We start from the raw sequence: 17,055 nt of genomic DNA, 5'->3' as shown, positions 1-17,055 counted from the left end.
TCTGCTTTCTTGTCATATAAATCTTGAGCAGTGAATTTAGTATTATATTCATCCTTCATGACATAAACATCATTACATCTAATGTTTCTCATCGTCGTTATGTCGTCATCCGATGTTAAACCGTGTGGAAAGTTAGGAGGTTTACAATATAATACATCCCCACCAGTTACGTCAACCGTTCCTTCAATACTTTCTATAGCAACATTTGTAAAACTTGTATGTGTATGGTTCTTATCTGCTTTCTTCTCAAGGCTAACGTTTAAGTCTGTTATTTCAGAAGATGTATGTGTATGTCCAACGGCACTTTTACTGTTTAAGGTTTCTTGTAAGTTTGTAATATTTGCAATGGTATGTGTATGTCCAACGGCACTTTTCCTGTTTAAGGTTTCTTGTAAGTCTGTTATTTCAGATATAGAATGTATATGAGTCTTTTTAGAATATTCGTTTTCAGCTCTTGTCACTTCACTTGACATTTTATTGTCAACATATGTTTTGTCTGCTAGTTCAGGATGAGTATGTTCTTTTGTTGCATAAGCATTGTTAGCTCTTTCTTCTTCTTTTGCTATTGCATCGTCTACATATTCTTTGTCAGCTTTGTTGTCAACATCTGCTTTCAAAAGAAGTTCATTTATAGGTTTCTCGTTTAAAGTTCCTTTTGTTGGATTTATACAGACAGTATTGTTCTTATTGTCTTGAAATAGAAACTCATCTGTTAAAGGGTTTAATGTCAGTTTTAAGTTTCCTTCTTTCAATGACTCAGATATCTTAGAATAGTTTGAAAAGTTTGTTGTGTTCTTATTTAGAGCTTGCATAATGAGTTGTCGGTTGTGTTGTATTTCTCTCATAGACGCTGTTTCATTTGACATTTTTATTCTAGATAAAATATGCTTTCAATAGAAAAAGAAAATTCAAGAGTTGCTACAACTAAACCATTAGATGAACTTTTTACTAATGTCGGTCAAAAGTTTGAGACAGAGACCGTAAAGCATGAAGGCTATCGTTTTGACTACCCATTAAGATGGCTAAGAGACCCATCTGTCACAAAAGCTATTGGCTTTCGTAGAATGAAGTTTGTGTCTGTAGAAGATAAAAGTTTTCCATTTATTGTAAGGTTTCATATAGATTATATATCTGAAGGGAAACGAAAAATGTGGGAAGAAATTGAGCTAATACAAGTTGACCTTTCATCTTCTCTACAGACTGCGTTAAAAAATATAGAAGATAAAATAAATTCATGTTATGCAAAATATGCTGATGAATATGCAAATACCGAGAGCACACTTTATGTGAGAATTGTATATGACAAACAAAATTCACAAGTGTCATTTCAAATCTACGAAAAACAATCCAAATAAAGACGAACAAATATATACAGAATTCACTGCAATGTCATGGTATTATTTGCAAAGAATGTTAAATCAGAAAGTCGAACTTCCTTTAGCAAATATTTACAGTCGATATGCAAGAGATGAACCATATTTATTTAAAGATGTTTTCGACCCAGCTGCTATTATTGTTCATGCTTCATTTTCTGGCGCCCAAAACTCTTTCTTATGCTTGGCAAATGACTTTTACGAAAAAACCTACAAAGTTATACGAACCACCAAGTGGAAGTATTTCAGACTTTCAAGTATGGTTTACTACAGATGGAAGAAAAAGAATAATTCCATTATACCATGCGTTTTACTTAGAACTTAGTTTCATATACAACTACTATCGAACGGTAAAAATATAATTTTTTAATACGGTTGAGGTGTTGGATTTGGTTGCCAACTAGACTGTGGTGCAGGTTCAGGCTGTTGTATAACAGGAGCTTGTTCTTCTGGTTCAGGGTCTTTAGGTATAATACCAACGAACTGACCTACCCTTTTACCAATATTTTTGACACCGTTCCAAATTCCTCTTCCTACGGTTTTTATTCCATTCCATATACCTCTTCCAACATTTCGAAAGAAGTTTCCTATCTTACTGAAGAAACCCATTTTACTATATGTAAAAATCTAATGTCCGCCTAGTCTCTTACGTTTCCTGTTGAGTTCCATAGCATTCTTTAACTGGAGCTCATACATTCTGTTCTCCTCTGGTAGAAAACATATTCTGGTCAACTCCTGTGTTCGCGTCATCTGCATAAAGTTGTTTATATCCCACCTCAGGGTTTGTATAAAACTCTTTCCATCTCATATTTGCATACCATGGTGGCAAACCTAACGCAGCGTCATTTGACATGGCAGTTTGCATTTGTACATCTGTTGGCACTTGACCATAGTTTGCCATTGCAGTTTGTATTCTAACTTCATTTGGAATATTCTCTGGGTTTGGTTTCCAGGTTGCTGTGCATTCGCTAAGTTCTGTGCGTCCATTTAATATTAGATAAAAATATCTCTTACGAGTACATATACTGAACATTTGCAGGCATTGGTTCATCTTCATATTCTCTGTACTTTTCTGCCACGTCAAATAAATAAATGACACAATGGAAAAAACCTAAAACAAGTAGTCCGATTTCAAACCACATTTACTTACTAATAAAATTTCTTTGTTATGACACTTTCTCCAGTTTATAGGACCTCTCTCATATTCTATCTTGTCATATATAAACTCATAGTCATGTATGTCCTCTAACCATCTCATAACGGTTTCCAAACCACTTTTATCGGATGTAAAGTAAAAGCATGGATGGTTATGTATAACGTCTAAAGTTTCTAAAGAGTCTCTCAAAGTCCAGTCTACTTGGTATTGAAAATCCCATGTGTTATAGAACGGCGGGTCCACTATAAAGAAAACATTTTCCTTGTCTTTATATTTTTCATACAAATCTGTCCAATGACATCTCACAAACTCTATACCCTCAATATATTTTTCTATGTCCTCTTTGAAAACATTTGTATAGTTAAGATATAAAACTTTTGACATAAGTGTTTCAATGTCATGAACTCTTATAGAACCACTATATAATAGTCTAGCAGATATACTATCCCAGTCTATATATTCTGCTTTTTTCAAAACCTCTCTCACAATATTTTTTCTTATCTAATGGTATACGTTCCATCTTACCTATCTGAATCTTTTCTTTTAACTCTTTCAATATATTGTTTGTGTCTGGTATATGTTTGAGACGGTCCATATAGTTGTCGAAGTCATTGCATATAATCTTTGAGTCTGGGAATATTATATGACACAAATGGGATATATAGAAACTTCCACCGAACAAATCTACAAATGTTAGACCATTCGGTAGTTTCTTAAGTTCTCTCAATATAATATCTTTACATCTACTCTTATTTCCAAAGAACGGTAACGGAGGTTTTGTAAAATTCATTTATATATAATAATAAAAATGTTTTTCCCCGAAAAGTGACAGAAAAGTGACAAAGCATGAAAACATATATAATTTGTGAAAAGCGACACATTATATAATGTTTTCGACCCAGAAGACTAACAATTTTCCGAATAAAAACTTCATTGATACTAAAACATCATCAGGGCTAGAAGGCACGAAGTGCCTGGAAGCCCCACTTCCTTTTTTTTTTTTTTTTTTTTTTTATTTGGAATATGATTATTTCAATCAATATAAAACGCATTTCTGACTTTAATATTTCTTTTGAAAACATATTGGACAAAAAATTAGAAACGCCCTTTTACAAATAAGGACCACATGGATTGGAAACAGATAATTTATGATTAAAATACATAAGTACGTAAAAATTTGACAATCAAATTGGTCATCCTTCATATTAAACATTAACTGGTAAAAATATTTGAAAGTGGATCTAAAATAGTCTTGAGTATCGTTTACATTAAACATAAATTATGAAAGTAAACGCTGGGGTCAATCATATCCTCTCGAATTTATATGCATTGCCATTGAGTATAATCGCGAGTAAAATTAAATTATTCGAATTTCTAAGATAGTTATGAAAAATTTTGAGATTTGAGTGTAATTGAAAATTCAAAAATAATTGATTATAATGTAGAAAATGCAATCAAAGACTATTATAATGCATTAGAAGAACAATATACTGAAATTGAGTAGTTATCAAATTAAAGATAAAGCTCAAAATTTCTGAAGTTAGCTTTTATTCTGGAGAATAAAATATTAATAATTTTAATACATATTAATATATACTAGATATAGAGCATATTATTTCTTTTCTATTATTTTATCTCCTCTGAAAATATAACGAATTGATTTAATTCAATTCTATAGCAACTTTTACTGATTAATTAAATAATAAAATATATCACTACAAATAATTTGAGGCAAAAAAAAAAAAAAAAAAAAAAAAAAAAAAAAGGCAGTGGGGCTTCCAGGGGCTGCGCCCCTTCTAGCCCCGAAGATGTTTAGTAAAAAATGAGGTTTTTATTCGGAAAATTGTTAGTCTTCTGGTGTGAATTCGGAGGACTCTTCTTGGATTGAGTCTTGTATTTCCTCTCCTCTTCTTCCTCCTCCATTGCTTCTGGGAAGAAGTCTTCTTCTGGGTCGAAGACATTATATAATGTGTAATTGAATGACACATTATATCTTTCTTTGAGTTCGCTCCTGACAAAGAACTTAGTTCCAGGAATACAGAAGACTTCTGTGCGTTGGAAAAGCTGATGTCCTGGAACAAATTTGGCAATTAGAGACTTCTTTTTTCCGAATTGTTCAGGAGTTTCCATGACGACAGTAACAACATCTCCATCTGCGAGGTCTTGTTGTTGTTCGGAAAGGTAAAGAGCAATGATATAAATGGTTGCTGCGTTGAATTCGAGAAAGTCGAATTCAAATTGTGTAGTCGTATAGCAGTCAAACCATTTTGTACAGTTGTCTCCGAACTCGTCAGTGTATTCATCTTGGTCATATCCGTAACTAAAGACTTGGAATTCGGCAATTCTCTTGTCGAATGACCGTTGCATGTAACGAGGAAGATTTTGACGAACTTGGTATAAAGTTCTCAACATTATGAGCTTAGTAAATGTTGGAAAATACTGAACTAAGACATCGCTAAGCTCAATTGGACTTGGAATTGTCTTAGTAAGTTCAATTGAACTAGCAATTGCTTTGTTCAGAACTTCACAGAACTGAGTATTGTATATAGCGTCTGGTTGTGTGTTTTCTTCGGCGTCTTTGAGATATTTAGAGCAAATTTGTTGAAGAATTTCTCTTAATTCGCTGTTAGACTTTTTGGCGGTTATTCTAACAGCTGTGCCAGTTCTTGGAGGTTGTGGGGCTTTGGCTTTGGTTAGCGGTTGAGAATTGTTAATGTTGGCTTCCATTAGACAAAAATAAACTGTTTTTTTCGGACTACTCATAGAAAAGTTTAAAATAAACCGTTTTCGTCAACGGTAACCCCCTCTATTTTTTTATTTTATTGAAAGGTCTCCGTTGGCAAACCGTTCCATCTCAAATATTGAATGAACTATAAACGTTTTTTTTTTCTATACATACTTTTTTGTCCAACGGTAAAACTTTTTACACAACGGTTTTTGAGAGTCGTCGCCGTTGACTTTTTTGTAGAGCACTCAAAATAGTACAGCTTTGTCTGGACAAGTAAGGGTCTATCGTCGCTACAGGAAAAGTTACAGGCGTTCCAAGGAAGTATACTTTGAGAAGACTTTCCCCTTATAGAATGAGATAGACGGTTATTTTACAAAACTGACAACACTTTGACCGAGTAGTTTTTTGTGCTGAACAAAAAGTGTCATATAAACATCTGTCAAAAACCGCTTTTTAACTTCACTTAAAATGCCACGTAAGCTACGTAAGAATATACGTAAGAGGAAGAGAGCATTGAAACATCCAATAGTAAAACTGACACCACAACAACAGTTGCAACAACAAATGCTGAATGACCCCACTATGTTGCAACAAATGTCAAGCAATCCTATGCTTTTAAACCGAGTTGTTGGTGCACAGAGTGGAGGTTTAAGAGCGGCACTTTTAGCGAAAATGGCAGGCTATGGTGGAGCTGCAGACGGAACAGCATATAACCCTCAAAGTCAAATGAATTTGAGTTCACTCAAAAATCAAATAACAGATGTCAAAAAGTCAAACATAGACATACAGAAGCAAATAAGTGAAAACGAAAAGAAACTAGAATATGACAGACACACAAAGAAACTAAATGAGTTAAACGTAGAGAAAAAGAAGAAAGAAGAACAACTGAAAGAACTAAGTACAGAGGAATATGCGAAAAAAGTGTCAGAAAAAGCAGCAGAAGTAGCAAAAATGGAACAAGATGTCATAAATTTGAAAAACCATACTACTCAATATAAAATACTGAAAGATGAAGAGATAAAACAAAAAGCCCTGAAGACATATATGGATAGCGATGAGTATAAAAAAGAAGTTGAAGCAAATGTAAAGGCAGAAAAACTTTTACAGTTGCAAAACCAAACCGTACAGTATGAAAACTTAGCACAAGAAAGTAAAAATAACGACGCGGCTATGCAAAAGGCAATGAAAAGCGCAGAATAATATAAAAGCTAACAATGATGGTTAGATGCCCAAGCCAACGCTAAAGCAGCCCAGCTCATAGGGTCAATAAGGACAAAAATACAAGCGGATGAAGAAGTTCAAATGAAGCTTTAACAAATGCTGACTTTAAGAACGCCTTCGAAGCTCTTCATAGTAAGGTGAAACAAGTGAACGACTTCTCATCTGGAAAGAAACTGAAGTCTGAAGGTTTCGACAAAGAGTTAAAAGAAGTAGCACAAAATATGACGAAAATAACAGATGCAGCAACGAGACAGGCAGTTCAAAGTGCCTATGACGCCGTTAGAGCAACTGTTGTGAAAAGTCAAGAAAAAGAGTTACAACAGACCAAAACAGACCTAGTAAATGCTTTCTTAAGAACGAAAAGTCAGGTAGGACATTACGCTGCAGATGGAACATATGTGCCAGCTGGTGGAACTTATATACCACCAAACCCTCCAAGAGAAGCACCTGCACCAGGACTACCTAAAACATTTACATCGTCACATGGACACAGACACAGGCATGCACCAAAACAACACAACACCAACAGTTCAAAACCAACACAACCACCACAACCAGCACAACAACACAACCACACAGCAACCAACAGTTCAAAACCCTGCACAACAACAACCACAAAAGAGCAAGGACATAAAAGAAGTAGAGAACAAGGAAACCAAGAATTCTTAAAAATGCTTAAAGAAGAGTATGGTTTCCCAGATACTGTTGACTTTAGTGACAGATATAAAGAAGCTATTAGAAAGTTCAAGGAAGGAAATACTGACCCGAACCTATTTAGCTTTATGGCTCAGCACCAAATGGATATAATTTCAAACCTGGAAAATACAAGCTCGCTAAGGGATATGATTTAATAGCATATCATCCAAATGACATGATGAATTTACTCCGAGATATTTGATGTCAGAGCTAAATGACAATTCAATCTCTTCATGAAACGCGTAAAAAATAGAGACGGAACGAAAGAAGAAAGGTTTATGAGTCGGATGACTTAGATAGGGAACTTGTTAAAAACGGTCTCGGAATATATGAAATGCCAGCAGATGAGGTACAAGAAACTCCACAGGAAGAAGTTCAGATACAACCAGACATGGAAGAAATAGTTCAGCAACAACAGCTAGAAGAGCCTGAAGGAAACGAACAAGTCCTCCTTTGGAAACTAACTTCACAGAACTAGATGAAGATTTGGAACAGCCGAAAAATCTTGACCCTCAACAAGAGTATGCGGAGAATATGGAATATTTCCAAGAGTCTAAAAAAAATTCGGCTGACATAGTAGAAGAATATCGAAAAATGTTTGCCGACATACAAAAGACTCCAACACAGATGAAAATATTCAGCATAGAATGGAAGACTGAAAGAAAATGTACACAAATACAACAACCCTTTTTACTTACGAGCATTTAACGTTCAATCTTCGGATGAACTCGGTGAAGATAAAAGGTTAAATTTCAAGAAAACATATAGAAATGAAACATTGTTTAAAGTTCATTCAGAACCTAACCAAGATGGAAACAAACCTACTTTTGTTTCTGCAGACGATGGAACTACAATGAGATGGGGTCATAAAGCTAACCCGGATAGGTGGTTCATAAACTTACAACCACAATTCCAAGAAGTTGTAGACGCAATGGAAGTCAATGGTGAACCAGATATAGCTGGTATTTTCAGCGCGGCTTTAATGCCATTGAAAGATATGAAAGATGCAGATATTTTGGACCAGTATGAAATGAACATGGCTGATGGAAATATAACACCTGACGTTCTAGAACATTTATCTCAAAGAACTACACAGAACCATAGAGATGGTATATTTGGTGAAGAGTTTAGAAAGAAAGTTAGGGAGGAGAAGGAAGAGAACCTATTGTACATGACCTTGCAAACGAAAGTTTACAAAATGTCATAAAAACTTACTTTGCAGACAATGAACCGAGAAGGGATGAATATTTAAGAAAACTCAAATGGACAGTACCAAATGAAATGTTAGTATTGAAAAACATGTTCCTTGACAAAATAAAACCAACTACAGAAATAAACGACGCAAGACTGAAAGATTGGGTAGAAGCTTTCCCATTCACAAAAGATATAGTTGGTAACATGGAAAGAAAACCAGAATGGCTACAAAAACATATATTTGGAAACGAGCATATTCCATATGGACAGGCACTGTTTGAAGAGCTTGAACCGAAACTCAGGAAAGAGTCATGCAAACAATACGCGAAGACTCAAATACAGACTATGACAAACTCTTTCTAGGATATAGGTTACCTGAGATGGGCGACCAGAGCCAAAAGGCAAAAAGGACATGGGAAATTTGCAACATACTAGATGAACATAATGCAAAGATGCAACAACTTCAAGCAGAGGGCAATGAAGGAAAAAGAAGAGTTAAAAACTCAGTCAGGAAGAAAGTAAAGCTTGGTCCACGTGGGTTCTATTATGACATATAAATCCAACTATTCTATATTTTTACTCATATGAAATGTACGCCGCTCAGAATATAACGCCAACAGTTTTGGATGCTATGAATGGAAATGTTTCCGAATGGTATAACGAATGCGACAATGCCATTAGAAGGTCAGAAATAGTTCCTGGAACTTACGAATATACAACTGCTGTTTCTTATGGAAACGTAGGTGAGTTTGGAGAAGGTTCTTCAACAACAGTAGATATTGCTTGCGACAGGTTTCATATAATTTCTATTGACAACTCTTTCTTATACGTGGAACAAGACATTGAAATAAAACCTTCTGCCAAGTTGTCTGACAAGAAAGGTTGCAATGGAATTTTCTATGTCGGATACCAATATGCTCCAGAAGTTTTCATGGGATATAAGATATATTCTAACTCTGACTTAGTTCAAACAGTAACATGGGCAAACTATGAATGGTTCGCTTTGAGAAACTCAGTACAACCACAAGCTAGAGAACAAACAGACCAGTATGCAACTATTGAGAAAATAAGAAGACTTGACCCTAACGTTCCAGGAGTTTATGTTAACCTTTCTGGACAAACTGCAGCAGCAGTAACCAAAGTAAAATGAAACTTAGAGTTCCTTTGTCATCTTTCCTCATCTTCAGGTTTTTAAGATACTTGCCAAACTGGGCAGGAAAAATTTCTATCGAACTTACTCCAAGCAAAAATAACTTAGTCATTGCACCAACACAAGACCCATTCACTCTTACAGACGTAAAGGGAGCAAATCAAACGTCATTCGCCGAATTTTGCAAAGACAAAGTTGACTTAGACTTTGGTTTCTCAAACCTCAACACTGAAGTAAACTACTACTTCAATGCTGCTGGAACTGCTTGGGACCCAGTTAAGTTCACATGCGAAAAGTTTGAATGCAAGAGAATAGAAAGCAGACTTGCAGTCTATATGTTGGACCCAGATATTTCAAATGCTTTAGCTGCCAAATATATTGCAGTTCCACTTATGTTCCCTATACACCAAATATCTGTCAAAGACTTTGCAGGTGAAGTTGGAAACCAAAGTGCTGACCCAGGTGCAAGAACAGATATTGCCTTAACAACTGCAATGAAACATGCAGATACTATGTTTGTACTGTTCAGACGAACTATAAATGACTATTCTTGCTTCTACAACCCTGGTATTAAATACCATATAAACATAGATGGCAAATACTATCCAAGAGAAGAATATTCTACAGTTGAGGATATGAGGTCATACAACTTGACATTAGATGCTATGAACTTTAACAACAACTTCACAACAACCATTAACCCTGAAATGCAAAGTTCTATTATGCCATATGTGAAAGTATGGACTCATACAGGAGCTCAAAAACTCAATATACAAATGGAGACCGTTCAAACTTTTGGCTTGGCATTCCATTTGCTGACTCAGAAGACTTTATGGGTGGTATTTCAACTGTTGGTACAGTTCAAATACAATATACTGGTGACAGAGACGGTCCAAATGAATTGAAAGCAAAGAAGTTTACAAAACCAATAGCACTTTTCACGGAAGATGCTCTTTTGAAATTCGTTCGATGAAACCTGCTGGGGCTCCTCAGATTGGTATAACGACAGCTTCCATCGAGCAGATTTTGGCAGCAGGTCAGTAAGTTGTTCTTGAACTGACTTCTCTCCGTCAAATATTGACAGTACGCCAGTTTTGATATAATATTGTATTATAAACTTACCTTTAGAAATATCGGTCAGTTTTGTTGTTATATTTTTGTCTGCTTCAAGAACTTTCACCATCTCGGTTATACCAACTTTCTTTGCTTTATGAAAATATTTTGGTTCAGCAAAGACTGCTATTCTATAACATTTTCCATTGTTTGTATAAAGAACTATCTGTCAATGAACTTGTATTGTTTGTGTGTGTAAACTTTGTTTTGCTTCAATTCGAAGAGATACTCAAATACGTCCATCTTTTTATTCTAAGTAAAATGTCATTTCCGAAAAATAGAAGCGTAAGTGTTTCAAAAGGTTTAATGGCGGTGGCAGATGTGAAGTTAAATTCACCAACTCAAACAAACAGTCAAAGTGTTGTTGTCAATGTCAAAGAAAGAGATGTTGAAGTGGGGAAACCATACGAAGACGAAGATGGTATAACAATAGTTCCTGTAAAAGAACAACCAACATACCCTGAAGTTAGCAGAGACTTAAGTTCTGTTGCAGATATTCGAAACGACTACCAACAACTTAAAGACAAACTTAAAACTCAGGAGAAGATTTGTCAAGCTTTGGGTATAATGTTAAACTTGGTCGAACACAACCCTGTAAAAGTGAACTCATATGTCATCGCACCTCATGAAATTTTGAAAGAACTATTGAAACTTTTGACAGAGGCAGACGATATAAACATCAAAGAAATAGAACCCGACATTGCTTGCTGTGGTGTTTCATATAATGTCATTGACAAGATATACGTTATGAAAGGAGGTGAAACGTTGAACTTAAAATATAGTTTCCCAGACGTCATAAAAATATTTGACGACCACAACATTTCATTAAAATTTTTTGCTAAGTAAATGGCAGAAGACATAGTGGTTTATACTATTACGACTAAAAACCCTGAGTCATATAATTCTATAACAACAAACTTACAAAGTCCTCAAGGACGATATTGTAAACTAACCTTAAACACAATGACGACTAAAGCCTGTTTTGCTCTTTTGACACCAGAAGACTTTGTTGTTGTGAATGGTAAAAAATACTTCTTTGAAGATACTTACTCAGATATACCACCAACAGGTTTTGTTGACTTATTTAATACTTTAAGGACGGATGTAACATGTGCTGCAACTAGAGCAGGTTTCATTATGTTTGGATGTCCGACTGAGTTTACTATAAACGATATGAGCTATAATACAAAACTTATATCTGGTTTTTACTACCAACAGTTTCCTATAACAGGAAAAGGTGTCATACAAGGAATGTCTGTTCCATTGACTTTAAGTACACCTATTTTATATATTGTTTCAAACTTAGGTTCAAAGTGCTATTCGAATGTCGACAGAAACTACTATGACCAAAAATACTCATGCGTATAAACAACACTTTCTCTGCTGGTTTGCCTATTGTTCATTCGAATGCAGAGTTTTCAGCTTTAGTAAACTCAAACACTTTAGCAAACATAAACTTAACCTTAGTCGACGCAAACTTTGTTCCTGTAAAACTTTTATGTCCTATGTATTTGTCAATGACGGCAGAAAGTTTCGAATTGGAAGATGCAACTGGTGAAAGTATTGTACTACAAGAACAACTTCAACAACAAATAGCTCAAGAACAACAAATGCAACAAATGGAACAAATGCAACAACAAAGTCAAGAATAAAAAAATATTTTTTTTTATTTTTATAAAAATGTACAGAATAGACGTTTCAGATTTTTATGACTTCCAAGCCTTCAGAAATATGTGTCCATTTAGAGACTATAACAAAGCAGTCGAGAATTTGAAACGTTTAGTCATTTATGTTGACTCTGCCCCAGAATGTTATGTCATGAAAGAATGGGATGTTGTCTTTAACAAACCAAGAGCGACAATAGTTTCAGAACAAGAATGTAGACAAAAACTTAAGAAAATAAAAGTCGTACAAGTTGGCATGAAGATGTTAGATGCTTGGGATATCTTATTGTCAAAGTTAGAAGATTTTTCAGTTCGAGGTATAAAGTTCTATACACCATCTCCAAACTTCTATTCTATCTTCACTGGATATAAATACGAACAAGTAGAATGGAAAGAAAATGTTATAGAAGCTTGGTTAGACCATGTCAAAGAAATTATATGCAATGGAAACGAAAGAGTCTATGAGTATATCTTATGTTGGTTTGCAAACATCTTACAACATCCAAGTGCTAAAAATGAAACTGCTCTCATCATAATTGGAAAACAAGGAACTGGTAAGAACACTTTCTTTACAGATATTTTGTGCAAACTGTTAGAGGGCTATTCGAACCCTAATATGACAAACTTAGAAAACATCTGCGGTAAATTTAACTCTTCAATAGAGAATATGAAACTTATAGTATGTAACGAACTTCAAAGTATAGATACAACAAAAGTTTTGAACTCAGATGCTTTGAAGAGTCTTATAACAGACAAAGTTGGAGTTGTTGAAAGAAAATATAAAGACCAAAGAGTTTGTGAAAATGTTGCAAACTTCGTCATTGGTTTTCAAACAACGCTGTTCCGATGAAGTTAGAAAGTTCTGACAGAAGATATGTAGTTGTCAGAACGTCAGATTCTCATATGCAAGATACAGAATATTTTGACGACTTAGCAGAAACTTTGACACCTAACTTTTACAACCACTTGTTCTCATATTTTATGACATTAGATATTTCTAAGTTCAATCCAAGACAAATTCCACATACCGAAGAAAGACAAACATTGTTAGAAGCAAACAAGAGTGTATATGAACTGTTTATAGATGAGACTAACTTTGAGTGTTTAGATGAAAGGTCTTTGTACGACTCGTATAAACAATATTGTCAAGAATATGGTTATATGCAGCTTCTAAACGAACATTCTTGGCAAATGTCAAAAATCTTTTAGACATACAGAACGGCGTATATACAAAGAAAAATTTTTTATGAGTAAATTTTAAAAAAATATTTTTTTATCCGATAGAAAAGATGACGAAATTATCTCAGTCAACAAGTACATGTCAGGACTTAAAGAAGAACTAGACCCATTCGCTTATTTGAATGTTTACTTCTACCATTTTGAAAAGTCTACATTTGACAAAGTTTGGAACATCGAACCAGTTAAGTTTGCTATTGTGACTAAAAATGGTGCGAAATTTGAAGACTTAGACATAGAAGGTTTGTTAGCAGTCAAAGAAAATTTTGACAGAAGGTTCTCAAACCTTAAAGAAGGCAAAGCATACAAACTTGTTATACCTTATGAACCAAAGAAAGCAGACGACTATGAATATTATGAGTCTAAGATAGTTGAAGTTCAAGGTAAATTGGGTAAAAAGATTTTAGAGTCTAAGCCAGTGTTTGCTCCTAAAGAGGAAGAGAACATTGACATTGACCCAGAAATGTTCTAAAAATAAAATTTTATTTTTACATGTCAAATTTCTTTTTCTCTGGAACTGGTTCAGGTTCTTTCTTCTCTTCTTCTACTTTCTTTTCTTTCTTTTCTCTCTTCTTCTTCTTTTCTGGTGGAGTTATGTCAAATTTCTCAGAACCATATTTATGTAAAAGTTCTTTGTCCTTTAATAGCTCTTCTATTCTGTTTCTATTTCATCTTCAAGAACAGCGCATGTGCCTTCTTTGCATTCTAAGAACTTTTGTTGGACTTCATCTTTCCAATCGGCGTCATCTCTGTCAACAAGTCTGTCATTGACAAATTTTAAGACTGCTCTTTGTAATGTTTTATGGTTCTTGTCATATTCCCAGAAACAGAACTTTAGAACAAATTCACCTTTCTTGTTTACACTATGTAAGATTTTATGGTCGACAGATTTTTGCTGTCGAAAAGCTTGTCTCGAATATAGATAGCGAAATCGCTAGACATTTCTAAAAGATAAAAATTTTAATTTTTCTAAAAATATGTTAGAAAAAAAGTTTGCTGACATTGACAAAAATTTGAGAATGTTTTAAATAAGAACAAGAGGAAGTTAGAAAATGCTCAGATAAAACCCATACATGACAAGTTCTTATTTGCTCAGAATGGTATAACAGGTCTAATTGCACCACCTGGGTCGGGTAAGACTTTCACTTATCTTAAAATGGCTGCACAACAACAAGAACTAGATGAGAAGAACCCATTCTATGAGTTAGTTGTCATTTGTAGTACTTCTGGTCAATTTGACCAAACCGTCAATTCGTTCAAAGATATTATAAAGAAGTCTAAGTTAGTATGTATAAAAGACTCTGAGTTGTTAGATTGGATAAAGAAGTACCAAAGAAGAGTTTTGAAGTACAATGCTATAAATGAGTATGTCAATTCGAAGTTTAAAGACCCAAATGAGGAAATGCAGAGAATATTAGAGAAGAAACACTTCAGAAACAAACAGAAAGAGATAGAATACATTTCGAAGAAATTGCAATCTTACGATTGGAAGACTTACCCTCACAGATGTCTTCTTATCTTAGATGATTTCGCCTCTCATCCTTTGTTAAAGAACAGAGAACAAGATATGTGTCGAATTCTTAAGAAGCTCAGACACTTTAACATCTCAGTTGTCATTTGTGTACAGACAGCAAAGAGTTTAAGTAAGGATGTTAAAAGAATACTTACTGATATCATACTTTTCCCTGGATTGTCCGAAGACGATTTCATGGAACTTATGAAAGAGTCCATGGCAGGTAAGTTTGACAGACATGAACTCTGGGAGAAGTACAAAGTCATACAAGACCCTCATACTTCTTTCAGAATTCACATCTACGCGAACAAAGTTCAAATTGTAAAAAGTCAAGCTTGAAAAATAAAGAGTTCATCTACTCTACTTGTTTGAAGTTGTCAAAATACTCTGTTATTTTTCACGATTTTCATGAGTTTTGGCTACCCCTGTAAAAGTCGGTCTAGAGAAATTTCATGAAATTTGGTCATTTTTCAGCAAAAATATATTTTAGGTGAAGAGGTGAGATTTCACCTCTTTTTTCACCTGTTTTTTCACCTCAGTTATTTTATAAGCGTTTCACATGGTAAACGTTATTTTTTAAATTTTGTGAAAACTCAACGGTTTGACACAAGCCCTAAAAATTATTTTACTCAGAATTTTGTTGCTGAATTCAATAAAAATATATTTTAGGTGAAGAGGTGAGATTTCACCTCTTTTTTCACCTCTTTTTTCACCTGTTATTTTATAAGCGTTTTACATGAATTGTATGATGTATATTTGAAATCCTAAACAATTTCGTAGCTTCTATTTCTTCTGTCAGTACATCGAATGTTTTAACGATACCGAAAGTTTCTTTATACTTCTTCTTGACGTCAGATAGAAGGAAATCGTCAGCAGTTGGATAGTTTTTGTTCAGAAATGTAACATGTCCATTTTATCTTCTGCTGGTTTCTCTACTTCTTTCTTTAAGTCAGCATAGTCGTTTCGCATACGTTCTATCTCTTTGACGGAGTAGTTATATTTCCTCATTGCTGCTTTACATTTTGAACATTGCGGGTTCATTTTTGCGTTATATTCTGAAACCTTACCTGCTAAACAACTAAGGCGTCAATTGCTCTCTTTAACTCAAAAGTTGGGTTTATTTGTTCATTCCATACTTACCTCTTCTATCTTTATCTCTTATCTGCCATACACATTTTGCAACTAACGAAACAAAGTTGTCGTAGGTCTTAAATTCCAGATTTGTATATGTCAGAAACATTTTTATATACCATATCGCAGTCTTTGTCCATGACTTTGTGGTTGCAATGAAATCCAAGAAACTCATAGTTTACCTTTCGTATGAACTTCTTTATTTCTACCGAGTCAGTTGCTTTGACTTCTATTTCATCGAATTCAGGAATAGTAAGCTTTTGTTGTTGTATTTCAGGAAGTTTAGGTAGATGGTCAATAATATCCTGCATTTCATAAAGATACTGTTCATTTGTTTCATCTTTCGCACTACAGTCTAAATCTCCTTGGAGAAGTTCTTGCTTTATCTTCTGGATTGTTGTTTCGAAAGTATATGAAGAAGGAATGAAGCTTTTCATCTCTACTAACATTGAAGTTGGGTTCATGACTAAAGAGTTTGGTGCTGTTGTTGCTAACATGTTCTTACAATAAAAATAAAAAAATATTTTTTTAAAAAAACCAACTTTATTTTTTATTTCGGGAAAATTCATGAGGTGAAAAAAGAGGTGAAAAAAGAGGTGAAATCTCACCTCTTCACCTAAAATATATTTTTGTCTGATTTACGCTCATTACGATGAAGTTTCGACAAAACATTTACGTTCATGTTTGACAAAACATTTACGATGAAATCATGAAAATTCATGAGGTGAAAAAAGAGGTGAAAAAAGAGGTGAAATCTCACCTCTTCACCTAAAATATATTTTTATTGAATTCAGCAACAAAGTTCAAATTGTAAAAAGTCAAGCTTGAAAAATCTAAGTGTTTAGTCTTAGTAAGATGGTAGCTTCTTAAAGCATATGCC

The 17,055-nt window shown here is 34.3% G+C and overlaps 11 protein-coding genes and 3 pseudogenes across 14 annotated transcripts, besides 2 other annotated features; 9 read left to right on the top strand and 5 right to left on the bottom strand.

Annotated features, from left to right (window-relative positions):
* Nucleotides 1-3,547: part of a mobile genetic element that runs on past the window's edge.
* On the top strand, nucleotides 885-1,680 carry TVAGG3_0782700 (annotated as a pseudogene). The gene has a single exon. A coding segment is annotated over exon 1 (796 nt).
* Nucleotides 1,740-1,982, bottom strand: TVAGG3_0782690 (serine threonine-protein phosphatase family; the record flags this gene model as incomplete). The annotated part of the gene is made up of 1 exon (XM_051246403.1): nucleotides 1,740-1,982. One exon carries the CDS (start codon nucleotides 1,980-1,982, stop codon nucleotides 1,740-1,742), a length of 243 nt encoding a protein of 80 aa, XP_051081878.1.
* Nucleotides 3,548-4,264: 717 nt separating the features above from the next.
* Nucleotides 4,265-17,055: part of a mobile genetic element that runs on past the window's edge.
* Nucleotides 4,376-4,682, bottom strand: TVAGG3_0782670 (annotated as a pseudogene). The gene has a single exon. A coding segment is annotated over exon 1 (307 nt).
* Nucleotides 4,803-5,256, bottom strand: TVAGG3_0782660 (uncharacterized protein; the record flags this gene model as incomplete). Its single annotated transcript, XM_001324393.2, has 1 exon — nucleotides 4,803-5,256. A coding segment is annotated over one exon (454 nt), but the record flags the coding sequence as incomplete, so codon positions are not given.
* TVAGG3_0782650 (protein of unknown function, DUF4106 family) lies at nucleotides 5,726-6,056 on the top strand (the record flags this gene model as incomplete). Its single annotated transcript, XM_051246402.1, has 1 exon — nucleotides 5,726-6,056. A coding segment is annotated over one exon (331 nt), but the record flags the coding sequence as incomplete, so codon positions are not given.
* TVAGG3_0782640 lies at nucleotides 7,408-8,457 on the top strand (annotated as a pseudogene). The gene has a single exon. A coding segment is annotated over exon 1 (1,050 nt).
* TVAGG3_0782630 (uncharacterized protein) lies at nucleotides 8,958-9,415 on the top strand (the record flags this gene model as incomplete). Its single annotated transcript, XM_051246401.1, has 1 exon — nucleotides 8,958-9,415. A coding segment is annotated over one exon (458 nt), but the record flags the coding sequence as incomplete, so codon positions are not given.
* TVAGG3_0782620 (protein of unknown function, DUF4106 family) lies at nucleotides 10,938-11,473 on the top strand (the record flags this gene model as incomplete). Its single annotated transcript, XM_051246400.1, has 1 exon — nucleotides 10,938-11,473. A coding segment is annotated over one exon (536 nt), but the record flags the coding sequence as incomplete, so codon positions are not given.
* On the top strand, nucleotides 11,990-12,283 carry TVAGG3_0782610 (uncharacterized protein; the record flags this gene model as incomplete). Its single annotated transcript, XM_051246399.1, has 1 exon — nucleotides 11,990-12,283. One exon carries the CDS (start codon nucleotides 11,990-11,992, stop codon nucleotides 12,281-12,283), a length of 294 nt encoding a protein of 97 aa, XP_051081874.1.
* On the top strand, nucleotides 12,312-13,145 carry TVAGG3_0782600 (uncharacterized protein; the record flags this gene model as incomplete). The annotated part of the gene is made up of 1 exon (XM_051246398.1): nucleotides 12,312-13,145. One exon carries the CDS (start codon nucleotides 12,312-12,314, stop codon nucleotides 13,143-13,145), a length of 834 nt encoding a protein of 277 aa, XP_051081873.1.
* On the top strand, nucleotides 13,614-14,003 carry TVAGG3_0782590 (protein of unknown function, DUF4108 family; the record flags this gene model as incomplete). Its single annotated transcript, XM_051246397.1, has 1 exon — nucleotides 13,614-14,003. One exon carries the CDS (start codon nucleotides 13,614-13,616, stop codon nucleotides 14,001-14,003), a length of 390 nt encoding a protein of 129 aa, XP_051081872.1.
* TVAGG3_0782580 (uncharacterized protein) lies at nucleotides 14,020-14,166 on the bottom strand (the record flags this gene model as incomplete). The annotated part of the gene is made up of 1 exon (XM_051246396.1): nucleotides 14,020-14,166. A coding segment is annotated over one exon (147 nt), but the record flags the coding sequence as incomplete, so codon positions are not given.
* TVAGG3_0782570 (protein of unknown function, DUF4106 family) lies at nucleotides 14,934-15,383 on the top strand (the record flags this gene model as incomplete). The annotated part of the gene is made up of 1 exon (XM_051246395.1): nucleotides 14,934-15,383. One exon carries the CDS (start codon nucleotides 14,934-14,936, stop codon nucleotides 15,381-15,383), a length of 450 nt encoding a protein of 149 aa, XP_051081870.1.
* On the bottom strand, nucleotides 16,371-16,672 carry TVAGG3_0782560 (organellar and viral DNA polymerase type B; the record flags this gene model as incomplete). The annotated part of the gene is made up of 1 exon (XM_051246394.1): nucleotides 16,371-16,672. A coding segment is annotated over one exon (302 nt), but the record flags the coding sequence as incomplete, so codon positions are not given.

The sequence above is a fragment of the Trichomonas vaginalis genome, chromosome VI, assembly GCF_026262505.1.
Source record: "Trichomonas vaginalis G3 chromosome VI, whole genome shotgun sequence".
NCBI classification, from domain to species: domain Eukaryota; phylum Parabasalia; order Trichomonadida; family Trichomonadidae; genus Trichomonas; species Trichomonas vaginalis.
Note: the sequence above shows the minus strand (reverse complement) of the source record. Positions and strands in the feature narration are given on the sequence as shown.